The following is an 18171-nucleotide window of genomic DNA, read 5'->3' on the forward strand; positions in this document are numbered from 1 at the left end:
CCATACAGTTTTTACTGAAGAGGCAGCCCTCTTGGTTGACCGTATCACTCGGTGGAATATTTGCAAACAGCTAGCAGAGGATTTTGAGTGTTCTCAACACGAAGAAATGATACACATCTGAGGCAACAGATATGCCAAGCACCCTGAGCTGACCGTGACACACTGTGAGCGACGTCCCATCGTAATGGGCCAATTATGGAAATATTTTTAAAAGGCAGTTCTCATCACTCACAGAAATACTAAAAAAATGGATCACTCATAGCAAGCGGGTAAGGCCACCACCTGCAGTGCCAGCATCCCATACAGGCGCCAGTTCAAGTCCCGGCTGCTCCACTTCTGATCCAGTTCTCTGCTGTGGCCTGAGAAAGCAGTAGAAGATGGCCCAAGTGCTTGGGCCCCTGCACCCACATGGGAGACCTTGAAGAAGCACCTGGCTTCTCACTAGCACAGCTCCAGCCATTGCAGTCATTTGGGGACTGAACCAGTATAGAAGGCTTCTCTCTCTCTGCCTTTGCCTCTGCCGCCTCTCGGTAACTCTTCCTTTCAAATAATAAATATTTTTTTTTAAAAAAAGCTTTAGGGCAATTTCCTCCAACTCTCTTCTTTACACGAACCCTACTTGTTTGACACCTAAGTTCTGTGTTGATGACATTGCTTTTTTCTTAAAGTCAGCCTCCCTGCCTTCAATCTCAAAAATAAAAAATCTCATTCAAATCCCAAAATATCTTAAGGAAAAAAAAAATAAACAAACAAACCAACCTGCCACGCCAACTGGGCCAACAACATTAAAAGGAAAAGCAGACCCTGTGAGGTGCCTGCCTCAGAATTCCTGTGCTTCCCCACCACCCTTGGGGTCCCCAAGAAAACCCTTCAAGTCTCTTAGAACACATTCCCCCCACACCGGCAACAGTGAACAGGGACCTCACACTCAACAGGACACTGCTGACACCAGGGCTACTCCCCTCGGCTCCATGCCCCACTCTAACCAACCTGTGCAGATCTCCTACGTACTGACCCAAAGACCCCAAGACCAAACGCATTTAGAAAAGCTCAGAGATGGCACAGACATGGGAAGCAGGCTTCAACCACCCGAGAGCCCTCTTCAAGACACCTGGTCCTGGCCCACCGCTTCACTGCATTTCCAGCCGGCACACAGAGCCAAGAGGGGAGCAGCTGAGGGAGGAAGCGAGGGAGGCTGACTGCGCCTCGGGAGGACAGAGCCGGCTCTGCTCTGCCTCTGCACCATGCGTGCAGAGTTCACAGAGCTGCCTGTTCCTATCTTCCCAGGGCTCCCCTCCGCTTGGCCTTGATTTATTTTATTTTCATTTCATTGGTGGATGGTGTTTCCTGCAGTGTCTGTTCATCTTAGGGGTTTTCATTGACTGTGCTTTGCCATCTTCCACTGGACTTTACTTAGGCTACATCTGAGAGTGTGGCATCTACAAGGGTTGCACTACCAACGGTAATTTGTATGGTCTGAGGCTCACAGCAAACTCTAAACCCAGGACTACTGTATTTAGTTTATCAAGACTGAAGCTACTAGGAACTGTACCATGTTAAGGTCATAACAAATTTAAGTCATAAACAGAAACATAACCAAAAGAAGTCAGTTTTCCTTTTCCATTTAATCAATGGGGTCCATGTGATCAATCAGTAGTCTACCTACTTAAGGCTTCTCCTGAGCCATCCACCCACGGAAACATGCTCACCCACGAGGACACGCTCCCTGTGAGAACACGCTTCCTCCACAAAAACATGCTCACCCATAAGGGCATGCTCCACCCCTGAGAACACACTCACCCGTGAGAACACGTTCACCCGTGAGAACACACTCACCCAGGAGGACACACTCACCTGTGTAGACACACTCACCCATGCAGACACACTCACCCAGGAGGACACACTCACCTGTGTAGACACACTCACCCAGGAGGACACACTCACTGATGAGGATATGCTCACCCAGGAGGACACACTCACCTGTGTAGACACACTCACCCAGGAGGACACACTCACCTGTGTAGACACCCTCACCCAGGAGGACACACTCACTGATGAGGATATGCTCACCCAGGAGGACACACTCACCTGTGTAGACACACTCACCCAGGAGGACACACTCACCTGTGTAGACACCCTCACCCAGGAGGACACACTCACTGATGAGGATATGCTCACCCAGGAGGACACACTCACCTGTGTAGACACACTCACCCAGGAGGACACACTCACCTGTGTAGACACTCACCCATGCAGACACGCTCACCTGTGTAGACACACTCACCCAGGAGGACACACTCACCCATGCAGACACGCTCACCCATGAGAACACATTCACCCACGAGGACACACTTGCCCGTGAGAACAGGACACTCACCCACGAGGACACACCTGCCCGTGAGAACAGGACACTCACCCACGAGGACACACCTGCCCGTGAGAACAGGACATTCACCCACGAGGACACACTTGCCCATGAGAACAGGCTCACGAGGACACACTGGCCGAGGACTTTGCAAGTCTTTCTGATCAACAAAGGGAGAGGAAAAACCTCTCATCACATTTCACTAATTATATTCACCACTCTTCACTTTGACCAACAAAATGATGATGAGTAGCTGATTTTCAGGCAATTTAATTAAATGTCTTTATCAGTGATTATATATATATATATATATATACACACACACACATACACATATAAACTGTATCTAAAGATGAAGGTAATTTTAAAAAAGAGTTGAAAATAATGGATACCACCATTTACAATTTAGTAGGTAAATGCAGAAATATACTCAACTGAAGGAAAACTAAACCCAAAGCTCTGCACTGGCTTTCTGCTTGTACTTTCTCTAAGTTTCTTAAACAAAAGGCCTGGCTTTTCTTATCGGCTGTCTTGCTGATAACGAGCCCTGGCTGCCAATGCAGAACCCTGGGTGTCACTGACTCCCTTATGCCCACTTGGTGTTTGCTTCTCAGAAGCTGCACCGTTCACGACACAAGCTGACTGCTCGGCAGATCAGAGCAAGCACGGGCCGCCTTCTGCACGGACGCGTTATGAGCCTGGCCATTCGTGTTTCCTTTGAAGCCACAAAAATGAAACCCTTATGCTCCTATTAGAAGCTTAAGAAAGGCATCTATTATGTCAGTAGGGTTAAAACATGGCCTTTGACACAGGGAGAACCACGCCGAAAGGGCGCTCTTAACAACCGCGCAGGCGAGGAAGTGCAGGCCCCCAGGAAAGCTCCAAAGGCCTAAGGCCATATACCCCCAAACAGATGGCATCAGGCACTGGGAACTACAGTTTACGGACGTCTACAATGCAAAGAATCCTTTCCAAGCCCCCTCTCCCGCCTCAACTGTGTACTCTGGTGACCACAGCAGGTGCCATTCTCCTCCCGTATTGTTAGTGTCCCTCTACAGAGCAACAGAGAAGACTCATGGTCATGTGGGGACGAGACCCCAGCAAGCAGGAAGCTGATGTCGCGTGCAAGGTTTCCACCAGCAGCAGGGGGATAACGCTGCAGAAGGCTGTGACTCCTGCACTCTAACCTGCTCCAGTAGTCTGAATTTTACAGGGGAAAATTACTACTAAAACACCTATCACTGCAGCTCCACCCACAATAGGTAAGATATGGAACCAACCCAGATGTTGATGAAGACTGGACAAAGAAATTATGGGATATGTGCACCACAGAATACTACACAGTGGTTAAAAAAAAAAACAAATCCTGTCCTTTCCAACAAATGGATGCAATGGAAAGCATTATACTTACTGAAATAAGGCAGTCCCCAAAAGACAAATACCATGTTCTCCCTGATCTGCCCTAACTAATAGAGCACTTAAAAAGTCATCTCTACAAGTGAAATTGACACTGAGATGCGATGGCTTTGAACAGTCCTTGTCTCAACTGTTGAGCAATAGGCTTTTTGATACTATTTGTTGAACTCTTAGTGTAGGGTTAATCTTTTGAGTATAAAGTTAACTGAAAATATATCTTAGTAGAAAATAAGAATGGGAATAGGACAGGGAGGAGGAAGAAGGGTGGCAGTGCCAGTGGGAGTATGGTGGGAAGAATCACTGTGTTCCTAAAGTTGTATGTATGAAGTGCATGAAGTTTGTATACCTTAAATAAAAGCTTTTTAGGTTAAAAAAAAAAAACACTATCTTTCACATATTGATGGAATCATAAAATGGTAGAAACTGCTTTGTAAGACAGTATGGAATTATCTAGTACCTACGTGCACACGCTCTAAAACTCAGACACGAATTCACAGCAGCCTTATTCCTGACAGCAGACAGAACTGCCCACCAACAGAACAGGTGTATGAACCGTGATACACTCAGAAGATGAAATTCTGTAAGCAGTGAAGACGAGTGACGGTTGCTACATGCACAGGGCAGGTGGAGCGGAAAGCAAAGCTGCGAGAAGAGGAAAAGGCACGGGGAGCCTCAGGCGTATCTTTACGTTTCCAGCTACACAAGACGGAACCAGCCGAAACAGCAGGGCGTCCTCACTGGGCTCCAGCTTTTGCATTTTTGCTTTTAATCTAGAATTCTGCTGGAGGAAAAGTACATAATACTCGTGTAAACTAACAGATTAAGGTAGAAATGTTCTGTGATGATGTTACAGATCTCACAGAAAACCCTTTAGGATTTAAATTTAATTTATTATAGCCAAGTTACCCATCAACAAGTAATTCCTAGAGGATCTCTAAAAAGTAAAAAAAAAAAAAAAAAAAAAAACTGTTTAGTACATCATACACATCACCGTTCAACAAATACCACTTGATCTAATTCTTATGTAGAATCTAAAAATACGGATCTCAGTGCAAGTACAGGGCTTAACAGTGGTTCCCTGGGGCTGGGGAGAGGGGGAGTTTCAGCTGCATTGCAGGAATGAAGTTGAGAGATCCACGGGGCATGCGCGGCACCATGGGTAACAGCAATGCAACGCATTCCTCAAAACTGCCAAGAGTAGATTTTAAGAGCTCTCACCACAAACAAGCACGTGAAGTAACGCACACGTTAAGTGATTCAGCCATTCCACACTGTACACACAGGTCACAGCTACAAGCTGGCCAGCACAAACGCATACAGTTTTTGTCAAGTTAATAAAAGAAACAAACAATTGGGGAACCCGCGAGGAAGCTGCCACGGCGCCCCGGAGGGGCCCGCTGCTTGCTCACCTGTGACACCGCACGGCCTGCGTGGCGGCAGTGGCGTCCTCCCCGCGTCCCGCCTGTAGATGAGGTGCGGCTTGTTGTGTGAGTCCTCGGGCTCGCTGCCATCAGCATTCACCAGCGGCTCCAGGAAGTACTCCCCATCGTGCGCTTTAAATGTTCCCATCTGAAAACGCAGGAGAGGAACTGGTGCCAGCCCCAGCTGAGACCCAGAAGCTGCACGCGCAGGGTCCCCGCACGGCCACTGTCCCCGCCCCGCGCTCTGGGAGGCGCCCCAGGAACACGGGCACAGAGGGACAGCGTCAGCAACAGTCCACGGAGGGGAACACTGAGCCCCCAGATGCAGGCGCGAGGGATTCCGCGTCCTCTCATAGGAGTCTTCACGGGGACATGCCTTTCTTCTGAACCTAGGACCCACTGCTCACACAGACAGCCAGTCCCGCGACGGCTGCTCCCTGGGTGCAGGCTCTCATGCTCCCCGGCTGAGAACTCTCCGGCCAGCCCTGCCCTCACCTGCAAGCCCTGAGAGCCCAACCTTCAAGGTGTAACCAAAACGAACAGCTTTCCCCACGTTTCGTCCATGCACCCACGAGCTAGTATTCTCTCTTCTCGCTGGACTCACGCAGCTCTTTTTAAGAGAAGACTGGGTCACGTCACTCTCCTGGAAACAGAAACTAATGATTCTGGATGTCTCTCAGCTGGGCAAGTCCTCACGGTGGTCTCCAAGCCCCACGCCACCCGAGGCACCTGCGGAGCTCGCACTCTGACAACAGCCCCTCCTCCTGCACTCCCGCCCCAGCCTGAGGGCTCCACGCCTGCTGGCTTTGCTGTTTCTCCACCAGACAAGCTGAGCCCAACCTCAGGACCTTCTGCCTGAGGGCGCCTCATCCAGTGCCTGAGGGCTCAGTCCCCCTTCCGTCACCCACCTCTCAGAACCTTTGTCCTGCCCACTCCTCTCCCCAGTGCTCCTCACTGCCTGGTGTGTGCGCATTTGTTATCCGATGCCACCCAGGAACACCTGAGCCCCAAGAGAGCAGGGCTTTGCCTGCCCCCTTCTCTATATGCCGGCAACTGCCCAACTTCTGAGTAAACCAAGTGGAATGGACAAACAGTGGAGACGTTAAGACGTGAACTTAACCTAGCAGCCCTGCATTGACAGTTGGAGCAAACACTACAGGCAGGTGCACAACAGAGGCTGTGACCCAGAGTCAGGCGACACAACCGGAATGGTGGCCAGGGTGTGAACAGGAAGATCCCAAGCTCCAAAGCCTGAAAACACTCAAAGAAAAAGAACTTCCAATGGAGATCATTATCAGGGCAAACGTGGTGGACCAGATTAAACCAAAAATGCTACCAACACCGACAGAGAGGTCAGAGCAGCAGGACAGAGGCTCCCATCCTGCACCTGCCTCCTGGGAAGGGCAGATGATGCCACTGTTATACGAGAACACAGAACACCCAATCACATTTATGTGAGTAGTGTGAACTTACAGCAAAGACTGATAGAGACAGCACCAGAACCAAACAAGAATAACAACAGGACAAGCTCACACGGAAATATCAAGGGTGAAGTTAGAAACGGAACCAGCAAAAGAAATCCGCGAGGGGCCCGCTATGTGGCGCAGCGGGTTAACACCCTGGCCTGAAGCGCCGGAATCCCAATGGGTGCCAGTTCGAGTCCCAGCTGTTCCACTTCCAATCCAGCTCTCTGCTATGGCCTGGGAAAGCAGAAGATGGCCCAAGTCCCTGGGCCCCTGCACCAGTGTGGGAGACTAGGAGGAAGCTCCTGGCTTCAGATCAGCACAGCTCCAGCTGTTGCAGACAATTGGGGAGTGAACCAGCAGATGGAGGACTTCCCTCTCTTTCTGTCTCTCTCTCTCTCTGCCTCTCCTCTCTCTCTCTCTGTAACTCTTTCAAGTAAACAAAATAAATCTTAAAAAAAAGAAATCCGGGAACATGTGAAGAGAACACGTGACCAGGTGGTGTTTATCACAGGATCGGAAGTATGGTTCAAATTAGGAATACATTTCTGTTATTCATCACAATCATCTACATAAATTTGTAAAATCACATAGTGTTTGATAAAATTCAATCAATGTTTTTTAAACACAAATTTTTAAAGACTTACTTATTTGAAAGGTAGAGTGACAATAAGAGAGTGAGAGACAGCAGGATCAAGACAGAGAGATCATCCATCTACTGCTTCACTCCTCAAGTGCCTACAGTAGTCAGGGCCGAAGTCAGGAGCCAGGAACTCCATCTGGGTCTCCTGTGTGGGTGGCAGGGGCCATCATCCAACACTTCCCCAGGCACATCAGCATGGAGCTGGATTGGAAGCAGAGCAGCTGGAATGGGAACCAGTACATGGACACAGATGCTAGCATTCCAGCAGCAGCCTAACCCACCGTGCCACAACGCAGGCCCCTAATATATACTCAGAAAACTTGTGTTTGCTTTACAAATTATACTTTCTTTTAAAAAATATTTATCTTGGCCAGCACCGCGGCTCAAAAGGCTAATCCTCCGCCTGAGGCACCGGCACACCGGGTTCTAGTCCCAGTTGGGGCGCCGGATTCTATCCCGGTTGCTCCTCTTCCAGGCCAGCTCTCTGCTGTGGCCCGGGAGTGCAGTGGAGGATGGCCCAAGTCCTTGGGCCCTGCACCCACATGGGAGACCAGGAGAAGCACCTGGCTCCTGGCTTCAGATCAGCACAATGCGCCAGCCGCAGCAGCCATTGGAGGGTGAACCAACGGCAAAGGAAGACCTTTCTCTCTGTCTCTCTCTCACTGTCTACTCTGCCTGTCCAATAAATAAATAAATAAATATTTATCTTAATTTGGAATCAGAGAGAGAGAGATCCTCCATCTGCAGGTTTCCCTAGAGAGACAGACAGACAGATCATGTTCCACCCACTGGTTCACTCCTCAGTTGCTTACAACGGCTGCAGCTGAGCAGAGGCTAAGATCCAAGCAGACCCAGAACTCAGCACAGGTCTCCCACGTGCGTGGCAGGATCCTACGCTCGTCATCACCGCTGCCTCCCAGGGGCTGCAATGGCAGGAAGGTGGAGCCAGGAGCTGGGTATCGAACCCAGGCATCCTATGGGGGATGGGGCATCTTAACTGCAAGGCTCAATGCCCACTTCCTCAATAAGCATTTTTGATTTGGAAACAATAAAGTGGAGCAGAAGTAGAAGGATGCTTCCTTAACATAACTAGTATCACAGCAGAAAAACAAGAGCATCATGCAAAATGAAGATCTACTGAAAACACTGCCTCTTAGGTCAGGAACACAAGCCTGGTCTATACTGAAAAACAGAACCAGATAAATGAAAGAGATTAGAAATACAAGGAGCAAGTAAAACTGCCATCTTCCTAGATTATATCAGTACCGACCTTAAAAATAATAAAATTAACCGAAGAAGTACCATGAACACTAAGTGAATTTAGAGACATAGTGAATTCAGGCTTTAAGAATTTTCCTATATACTACAATAGCAATTACAACGTAGTGTGGAAGAAGCAACCCCATTTACTGAAATTAAATAGATGTCTGACAGATTCTGCACAAAGCCAGGGCTCCCTGGAGAACCAGAGCACACACAGAACCGTCCAGGTCTGCGAAGAGTGTGACCTCCAACACGGAGGGCTCCACACAACAAAAGCCCAACTCTTAAAAATACCGACACATTCTTAATATTCAAACTGCAGAGGAAGATCAGAAATACCAAGATGATTGTGGGAGGACAGAGGCGAGACGGGAACTGCACGACACCAGAAGGTTGGCAACCGCACACGAAATTCTCGAGGCCAGCACCTGCAGGGCAGCGGGCTGGGCAGGAGGTGAGCATGAAATCCTGCATCACACAGGAAGTTCACAGAAAGTGAGTCAGGTGAGAGAACTGCGCCCGGACTTCCAAACGTCTGTGCCGTAATAAGCTTGTCTTTTAATTTCATTTTCCATGAACTTTCTGAAGGTCATTTAGATATGGACAGCATGTCAAATCGACGGGAAACTGAGTGTTTCTTTAATAATACAGCAGCAACTAGACGACAGCTGGAAAAAATAAATTTGGATCCACTGTACACAGATTAAGTCCCAAAGGATCCATGGTATACACCTTCAAAACAAAACCATAAATGCACTTGAAGATCATTCTTTTTCGACTTTGCAGTAGCATCAGTCATTCTAATATACTAAAATCTAAACTTCCACGTGGCATAAACACTCCACGGAGGGGCAAAGGCAAAGCCAGCAGCAGGACACACTGGCCTCTCTGCCACTGAGGGGACTGCCGACGGACTCTCTGAAGAGGAGCTGTTTCTGTACCGCACTTCTAAAATCCCAGAAATGTTTAAATGTTTAAATCCTCGAGATCAATATAAAAAAAAGTCAGACCAGGATTCCAAGTAAAGATGGGTAGGAACACTAACAGGCATATCACAAAAAGGGGGAAAATCTTCAGCTTCATTCAGAACAGGCAGGCACACTAAGTGGAGAGGTCGTCCTCACCTATGAGATCAGTCTTTCAAAGCTTGTACTGTTCTCCAAGTGTGCGTCTGTGGACAAACAGGCACCTGGGAATTACTGTCGAGAACGGAGAGGAGCGTACTCATGATGTACAGCAATTCGGCAACACCTGTCACATGTCGGCAGCACTTGTCCCTGGGGCTGCAACCACACCTGTGAGAACTCACCATGCATGCAATGAAGGTCTGCACAGGTCGAATTCTTTCTTTTTTTAAGATTTTATTTATGGGGCTGGTGCTACGGAGTAGTGAGTAAAGCCACCGTCTACAGTGCTGGCATCCCATATGGGTGCTGGTTCAAGTCCTGGCAGCTCCACTTCTCATCCAGGTCCCTGCTAAAGCACCTGGAAAAGCAGTGGGATATGGTCCAAGTGCTTGGGCCCCTGCACCCACAGGGGAGACCCAGAAGAAGCTCCTGGCTTTGGATCGGCCCAGCACTGGCTGTTGCAGCCATTTGGGGAGTGAATCCATGGATGCAAGACTTATCTCTCTCTGTCTTTGCTTCTCTGTTACTGTGTCTTTCGAAATAAATAAATAAAATCTTTTAAAATCAGAGTAACAGAGAGGGAGACAGATCTCCCATTCTCTGGTTCACTTCCCAGATGCCCACTGGGCCAGAGCTGGGCCAGGCTGAGGCAGGGAACTAGGTGCTTCTTCCGAGTCTCCCATGTGGGTAGCAGGGGCCCAAACACCTGTGCCATCCCCTCCAGCGTTTTCCCAGGCTGTTAGGAGGCAGCTGGATTGGAAGGCGAGCAGCCAGGACAAGAATTGGCACCCATATGGGATGCCGTTGTTGTAGCCAAGGGTGTTACCCACCAGGCAACAATGCCAGCCCCAAGCACTGTTCCTAACCATGAAATATTGAAACCAGTTCACAAGTCCAAGGGTAGCATCTGTTCACATAACTCCTGTGGTTAGAGACAATTTTTTTTAAAAGAGAGTGAACATTTTATGAAGAGTATGGAAAGAACTCCAGTGCATGCATGGAAAAATGGAATCATAGGGTAGGTTTACTTGGGTTCAACTAATTGTTAAACCCACATATAGCTTTTTGTAATATGCCTTTCCTATGACCTTTCTAAAGAACCTTAGTGTTAGTAAAGCAAAGCTAAAAACTGTAAAACAAGGCCGGCGCCACGGCTCACTAGGCTAATCCTCCGCCTTGCGGCGCCGGCATACTGGGTTCTAGTCCCAGTCGGGGCACCGATCCTGTCCCGGTTGCCCCTCTTCCAGGCCAGCTCTCTGCTGTGGCCAGGGAGTGCAGTGGAGGATGGCCCAAGTCCTTGGGCCCTGCACCCCATGGGAGACCAGGAGAAGCACCTGGCTCCTGCCTTCGGATCAGCGCGGTGTGCCGGCCACAGCGCACTGGCCGCAGCGGCCATTGGAGAGTGAACCAACGGCAAAAGGAAGACCTTTCTCTCTTTCTCTCTCTCTCACTGTCCACTCTGCCTGTCAAAAAAAAAAAAAAAAAAACTGTAAAACAAGATGCACACTGTATGACCATTTGTGTAACCAATGAACAGAAACATAAACTAGGTCCTTCTATTGCTGGCTATTACCAAAGAACTTCTGGGAGCATAGATGAGAAACGACGGCAGGTGGCAGGGGAGGAGCAAATGGGGGCACCTGCAGGTCTGACCTCCTGCTCAGCTCAGGCTGGCCACTCAGCTCAGACAGCTGCCTGATCCCGCACAGCCTGGAGCCCCCACCTCACCTTCCAGTCTGGCTAAAAAACATAGCAACTAGGGCCAGCGCCGCAGCTCACTAGGCTAATCCTCCGCCTTGCGGCGCTGGCACACCGGGTTCTAGTCCCGGTAGGGGCACTGATCCTGTCCCGGTTGCCCCTCTTCCAGGCCAGCTCTCTGCTGTGGCCAGGGAGTGCAGTGGAGGATGGCCCAAGTCCTTGGGCCCTGCACCCCATGGGAGACCAGGAGAAGCACCTGGCTCCTGCCATCGGATGGGCGTGGTGTGCCTACCGCGGCGGCCATTGGAGGGTGAACCAACGGCAAAAGGAAGACCTTTCTCTCTGTCTCTCTCTCACTGTCCACTCTGCCTGTCAAAAATTAAAAAAAAAAAAAAAAAACCATAGCAACTACTCAGGAAGCTCCTCCCTGACCAGGTGAACCACACGCCCACCCTACCCCTGAAAAGACAGGACACCTGTGTGATTTCGTGAGCGTGTTTCACGTGCCCTATTTATTGCTGTGTGTAAATAGCCCCTACGCCTAGGCAGAGGCCTACCCCGAGCTTCCACTGCTGCCCGGGGATCTGAGACACAGAGCACCTCTGCCAAACCAAGAGAGCAACTCCCTCCAACGTTGTCTGCTCAGCTGACATGAAGCAGAGGCGTGACACAGGTTTGGAAGCAGGGCAGAGGCAGAATACGCAGACTATGAACGCAGGGAAGCCACAAACTTGAGTGAAAAGAAAGCCATCCTGATCATCGTTAACCCCTCCCTGAGGCTGAGCCTTCCCTTCAGCCCCCAATGTAAGCAACAAGCCGGAGGGCCACTGCCACGGAAGGCCCAGAGGTCTTCGCTGCCAGAGAACGTTCTATAATTGGTTCCTTTTGCATTTTTTAAAACGATTTATTCACTTGAAAGGCAGAGTTACAGAGATACAGACAAAGAAAATGACCTTCTATCCACTGGCTGTCTCCCCCAAAATGGCCACAACAGCCAGGGCTGGGCCAGGCCAAAGCCAGGAGCCGGGAGCTTCAACCAGGTCTCTCATACGGGTCCAGGAGACCAAAGATTTGAGCCATCTTCCGCTGCTTCCCTGGGTGCATTAGCAGGGAGTTGGATCAGAAGTGGAGCAGCCTGGACTCGAACTGGCACCCATCTGGGAAGCCAGTGTCATAGGTGGTGGCTTAATCCACAAAGCCACATAGCCAGCTCCTCCTTTCATGTTTTATTAAGGGTGTATTAAAACATTGTTGTGAGAAGGAACTGGTGCATCGCGGTAGGGTCTGAAGGAAGGAGGGGGAGGGGCAGATCCACAGTTACAGCTCTAGCAGGTCCACCGTTGTCACAGTCAGCGAAGGGGACCCAGGCAAGGGGCAGACATCAGGGCGTGAGAGGGTGAGGGCTTGCACTGAGTGAGCCAACAGAGAGCGTGGAAAGAACGACTCTCGCGTCCAGCTTCAGCAGAGAGCCCTGCCTGCTGTCATCTGGGGTAGGCATCTATAGTAGCAGGAAGAGCCGAGCCCAAGAAACAAGTCAGATGGCAGCCACTTGCACAGGTGTGCACACACAATGACAAGAGCTCCCTGACCTTACTGTTCCCACTGAGCACGGAAGACAACTGAGACAGACGGGGTTGTGCAAGGTGTGCACGACTCACCTGGAGTAAGAGGCGGGCCCACAGTGTACCCGCCTGGCCACATAGTGCGTGCTTATCCACAGCACCGGTCAGCCCACACCACCCGCAAAGACTCAAGGAACACAACCTCAGGCCAGATGTGCCGCAGGCGCTGCAGGTGCAGAGGTGAGCTTGTGACAGCATCGCCTTCAGCAGCTGACAGGCCAGAGGTCGGCCGGCAAATATCACACTGCGGCTGGCAGTCAGAGCAGTGAGGAACTCGAGGTAGAGACCGCGGCGTCCTAGGCGGAGACGGCCGGGCTGAGGCTCCGTGAGGAGGCGGCAGCCACAGAAAATCCTAGGGGAGCAGCCCCATCAGTGATGCGACAGAAGCTGCAGTCCAGGGGGCCAAGGCGGGCCCACCAGCAGACAGGAAGCAGGGATGAGTCAGACGAAGAGGCCAGCCCAGCATCATCCTGGACCTGCAAAGGCTTGACCCACCCAGAGCACGCCCAGGTGTCTGTCCCTGGGCTTCACTGGCCCTCAGCTGCGGAGAAAAGCTCGCTTCTCTCAAGAGACAAATCTGAAATAAACAACTGATGCTGCAGTGTGACAAGCCCAGCCTTACTGAAAGGGGCTGCGCTTCCATTTCTTAATTATAAATATTTTTAAGTTATTTGGAAATAACTTTAAAAATTGTTTAAATTTTACCATAAACACATAGCTTAAATTACTATTTTAACTGAATAAACATGAAAAGCTAAGAAAATGAATGTAGTAATTCTACCCATAAAACTTTATTTATTGTAATTATCACTAGATGATCATTACAACAGTGACAGCTTTACTGTCTTCATAGTTCTTGCTTCTAAATTACTGCCTGAAACATCGCAGGCATTCACTATGTATCTGCAGGAATGAACATCTTAGCAGCAAATATGGTGAAACACCTGTTGTTTCCTCTGTAAGCTTTACAATCCCTTAATTTTTTCATGAACTTTTTTTAAAGTTATGTATTTGAGAGGCAGAGTTACAGAGAGAGGGAGAGACAGAGAGATCTTCTATCCACTGGTTTCACTCCCCAAAAGGCTGCAACAGCCGGAGCTGGGCCGATCTGAAGCCAGGAGCCTCTTCTGGGTCCTCCCACGAGGATTCAGGGGTCCAGGCATTTGGGCCATCTTCCGCTGCTTTCCCAGGCCACAGCAGAGAGCTGGACTGAAGGTGGAGCAGCCGGGACAGAATCCGGCATCCATATGGGACGCCGGCACTGCAGGCGGAGGCTTACACTGCCGGCCCCCAAATATTCTTAAGGAAGTCTTGAGACCTGCCTGATACAAATGGACAGGACAGTTTTCTCTCTGGGTTGAAAAGTAAAATGTGTAGGCACTCTTTGATAATACACTAGTACTTTAGGATCACGTATTTTTTTACTCAAATTCTGTGAGACATGAAGTCCTGCGATGTAAGCCTATAAAGTAAAAAGGCAGAGCTGTACCTCTGAAGAATCCTTACTTACGTCTCAGGTACCCTCCAGCAGCCTGCACTGAAGCATGGTTCACCAATTCTACCAGCGTCTGTGCCCCAGCCCTAACTACCGACTGACAGTTCTGAACACACTCTCAGACCTTAGCACGCTGTCTTCCCAGAAGACTACTTTAACCACAGCGACAGGTCTTGAAACCTGAGGCCGTGGATCCACGGAAAACCCCTTTCTGCCTTTCTCAGCAAGCGTGCTGAAGAGGGGAAATGTGATCTCGCCTTGGGAAAGCTACAAACAGTCCTGGGATGGCTCACTAGGAGCGGAGGGAGCAGCGAGCGCGGAGCACCTGTGGCACCCTGGGGGACGGCCGCACACAACCCCTCCCAACGCGGAAAGTCTGCCGGCCTCTGGATGCTTCTATGCGCCTATGAACCAAAGCCTGACAGTGAGGCCCAGGAAGGGACAGGTGGGTGCAGCCCAGAAGAGAAGTGCCGGACGGGCCTCTCCAGGGGCCTCGGCACCTCCTTTCCAGGCGGTGCTAGGACACTCCAGCCTGCTAAGGATGACCCAAAGGCTTTTCCTGACACAAAACCCCATGTTTAAAAATATCAAGTTTAAGAATACAATGGCAAACACTCTGTCCTCCGAGTGATTTCCCTTATCATCCATGAAGGACTTCAAAGCACTGCACTTACATCAATTTTCCCATAATCCACCCCCAAGCAGGAAACTTTCTGTTCCAGTAGTAACACTTGGAGGGCTCTGCCTCAGACCCTGCTAAGAAAGGGCTTCATCTTTCCTTAACTTGGAACAGGACCTGGTAAAGGATCGGACTGTAACATGACAGGTGGTTCATAGAATGACTTTTAGGTCATGGCCTATTTTTAGCAGCCTGCCTGTCTGCAGATGGGCATTGCAACTTGACTCAATCAAAGTGCAAGCCGTTGTCAATGACTATTTTAAAAGGAGAAGGCTACTTTTCACAGGAGCAGGGATTTCCCAACTAGAGTAATGCCAGGCTGTCTGAAAGGCAATCCGCGCTTGCACAGCTGGGGCCAGCCGAGTCCCACAGGCCAAAATTCCCAGGCATACAGGATGTTCAAAATGGTTTTATTTCGGTATTGCAGCAACCTTCATGTGTTTTTCTGAAGATTCATGGCAAATCCACATACCATCAAGTACCGCTGCCACAGCCAGTAACACACTCTCAGCGCTCATTAACGAGCAGAACAACCAACACAGAACACAAACCCGTTTTGTGTCTTTTCCCAAGTCATTTCCCGCTGTCACGTACGCACTGGCAGCTGCAAAGCAACACATAAAAATAGAGACCTGCTGAGTTATTAAAAAACACTTAGTTTTGCATTCTTTAACCATAAAATCACTATCAAGAGAATCAACAGGCCAATGCTGACAAGAAGAAAACAGGTCTAGGTCCTGGCCTTGCACTCACACAATCTTGGGTGACTCAACACACCGCTCTGACGTTCAGTTCGACGATTCATGAAACAACCGAAATCATTCGATCCACCCAATTTGCTAAGAAAGGTGCTGGGTATTAAAATGAGGTTCCTCACAGGTGCTCACGTACTGTCTGGAAACTTAGCACACCGTGAAGCAGCACGAGCAGTTCTCCACCAGAACCACCGACGACAGAGGTTTCAGGCCAAGACGAGGACGGCAAAGATTCAGTGTACCCAAGTTCTCGCCGACAGTTCCTCGGTGTAACATCACTGATCAGTATTGAGGCCACCTACACACTCTGAACCAAGGCATAAACCAATAAAGCAAATGTCAGAACTAGCTCCAGAAGCACAAAGCCCAGAACTCAGTTCCTTTTTTCTTCTTTGAAGAAGTCGTGGGCTGGTGTGGCACCGAGGTGACGCAGGCTAGGACGCCTGCTGCCCACGTCACAGCACCTGGGTTTGACAGCCAGCTCTGCTCCCACTCCAGGTCCCGGTTAATACAGACTCCTGGAGGCAGCAGGGATGAATCGAGCTACTGGCTTCCCGCCACTCACATGGGAGACCTGGACTGTGTTCCAGCTCCGGGGTTCAACCTGGCCCAGCTACTGCCGTTGCAGGCATTTGGGGAGGGAGCCAGCATCAAGAGCTCACTCTGCCAGTCTGCCTGACTCAATGTGATTTTTTAAAGCTGTGTCTTTCTTCTCCCTGGAGGCAGCGTTTTTCTCCACCCTATCGGATACCCTAGATCTCCAACACAGAAGTAAAGAGAGATAAGGAGAAACATCTGCTGATAGCTCACCCGAAAAAGAGACTGGTCTCTCACCAAGCCTGAGCCCATCAGGATCAAGGAAACAAAACAATGACTGACTCATTCCCCAAGACTTGTCACTCTGCTGTAGAAGCCCCCTGAAGAATTGGGGAATCACAGCGTCGAAGAAACCAGGAGCCAGGCACTTACTGTAAAACGACTCACAGATCCTGAGCATCACCCAAGCCTGCCTGAGGCTCCCAGACGGCTTCTTCCATCAGATCCAGCTTAGAGAGAAGCACAGAGGAGGAGGGACAAGACGCAAATGGCGGCACCAAAAGCCCTGGCAGCTGCTTGCACCTCCCAGGACAAGGCAGCACGTACCCAAGGACCTCCCCTCCTGCCAGCAAAGGGGCACCACGACTCCCCCCCAGGACCAATCAGTGCCTCCCAAGTGCTGCCCTTCTCTCTGCAGGAGGCTCAGGTGAGGGTGGCTGCCATGGGCGGGTGCCTTGGGCAGGTGCATGGGATGAGTATTTTCAGGTCCCAGGTTGCCAAGCCACAAACACCCCCAGGAGGCTTCCTGGAGGATTCTGCACACAACCCCGGAGGTCCCGGACCTGGAGCCGGGGCAGTGCTGCAGACCAGGGCTGAGTCCTTGCACAGAAGACCAGTGTGCATCACAGACAGGAAGAGAGGAGTCAAGAGAGGCAAGGTGACGGGGGCAGCCTGCTGTAACCCTCGGGGTCAGTGTTCTCCTCCTCCTTGTGGAGGGACTGCTGGCCCTCAGAAGCCAGCCCTTCATACGCAGGGACGGCTGGTTCCACTGACAGGACGTACACAGTCTGTGCCACCTCTGGGCTGTGGCAGCTAGCAGCCATCGGCCTTCTCTATCCAGCTCACACAAGTATTTTTAATTAACAAATGCAAGGCTGGCCCAATAGAAGGACATTACTGTACCCATACCCACAGTGGCAAGGAGGTAGTAGACGTGTGACATTTATCTACTGGAAATTTTTTAAAAATGATCAATTAAATATCAGTATGCACTGGACAGCTTAAATACACCTTACAGGCTGAACATACCTTATCTGAAGTCCTTGGGACCGGAAGTGTCTAGGATTTGGGGATTTCTGAATCAGGAAATGTGTACAAGCAAACACAGGAGACATCTCAGGGACCCAAGTCTAAACCCAAAATCCGTTTGTTTCACATTCACCTTACGCGCACAGCCGGCAGGTCACCTTACATGCTATTTCAGTGCACCTGTGTCCTGGCTATGGCCTGTCCCGAGAAGTCAAGAGCAGAACTGTACAGGCGTGGTTATGTCAGTGTTCACAGTTCCACGCCCCCATCAGCCTCGCTTGGAGCTCCTGAGTCGTCACACGGACACGCACTCGGTCATCCTTCCAAGTCCATCCAGGAAGCCTCCCCCAGCACAGCTCTGACCCTCTCCTTCCAGTCC

General features: G+C 50.1%; 1 protein-coding gene across 1 annotated transcript in view; it reads right to left on the minus strand.

Moving 5' to 3' along the window:
* Nucleotides 1-18171, minus strand: part of ADAMTS20 (ADAM metallopeptidase with thrombospondin type 1 motif 20) — a 162481-nt gene that overhangs the window by 138815 nt on the left and 5495 nt on the right. Inside the window, exon 3 of the mRNA XM_062195093.1 lies at nt 5191-5350. Within this exon, the coding sequence (XP_062051077.1) occupies nt 5191-5350 (160 nt within the window). The remainder of the gene's footprint in view (nt 1-5190; nt 5351-18171) is intronic.

This window comes from Lepus europaeus, chromosome 6, assembly GCF_033115175.1.
Source record: "Lepus europaeus isolate LE1 chromosome 6, mLepTim1.pri, whole genome shotgun sequence".
In the NCBI taxonomy this organism is placed as follows: Eukaryota; Metazoa; Chordata; class Mammalia; order Lagomorpha; family Leporidae; genus Lepus; species Lepus europaeus.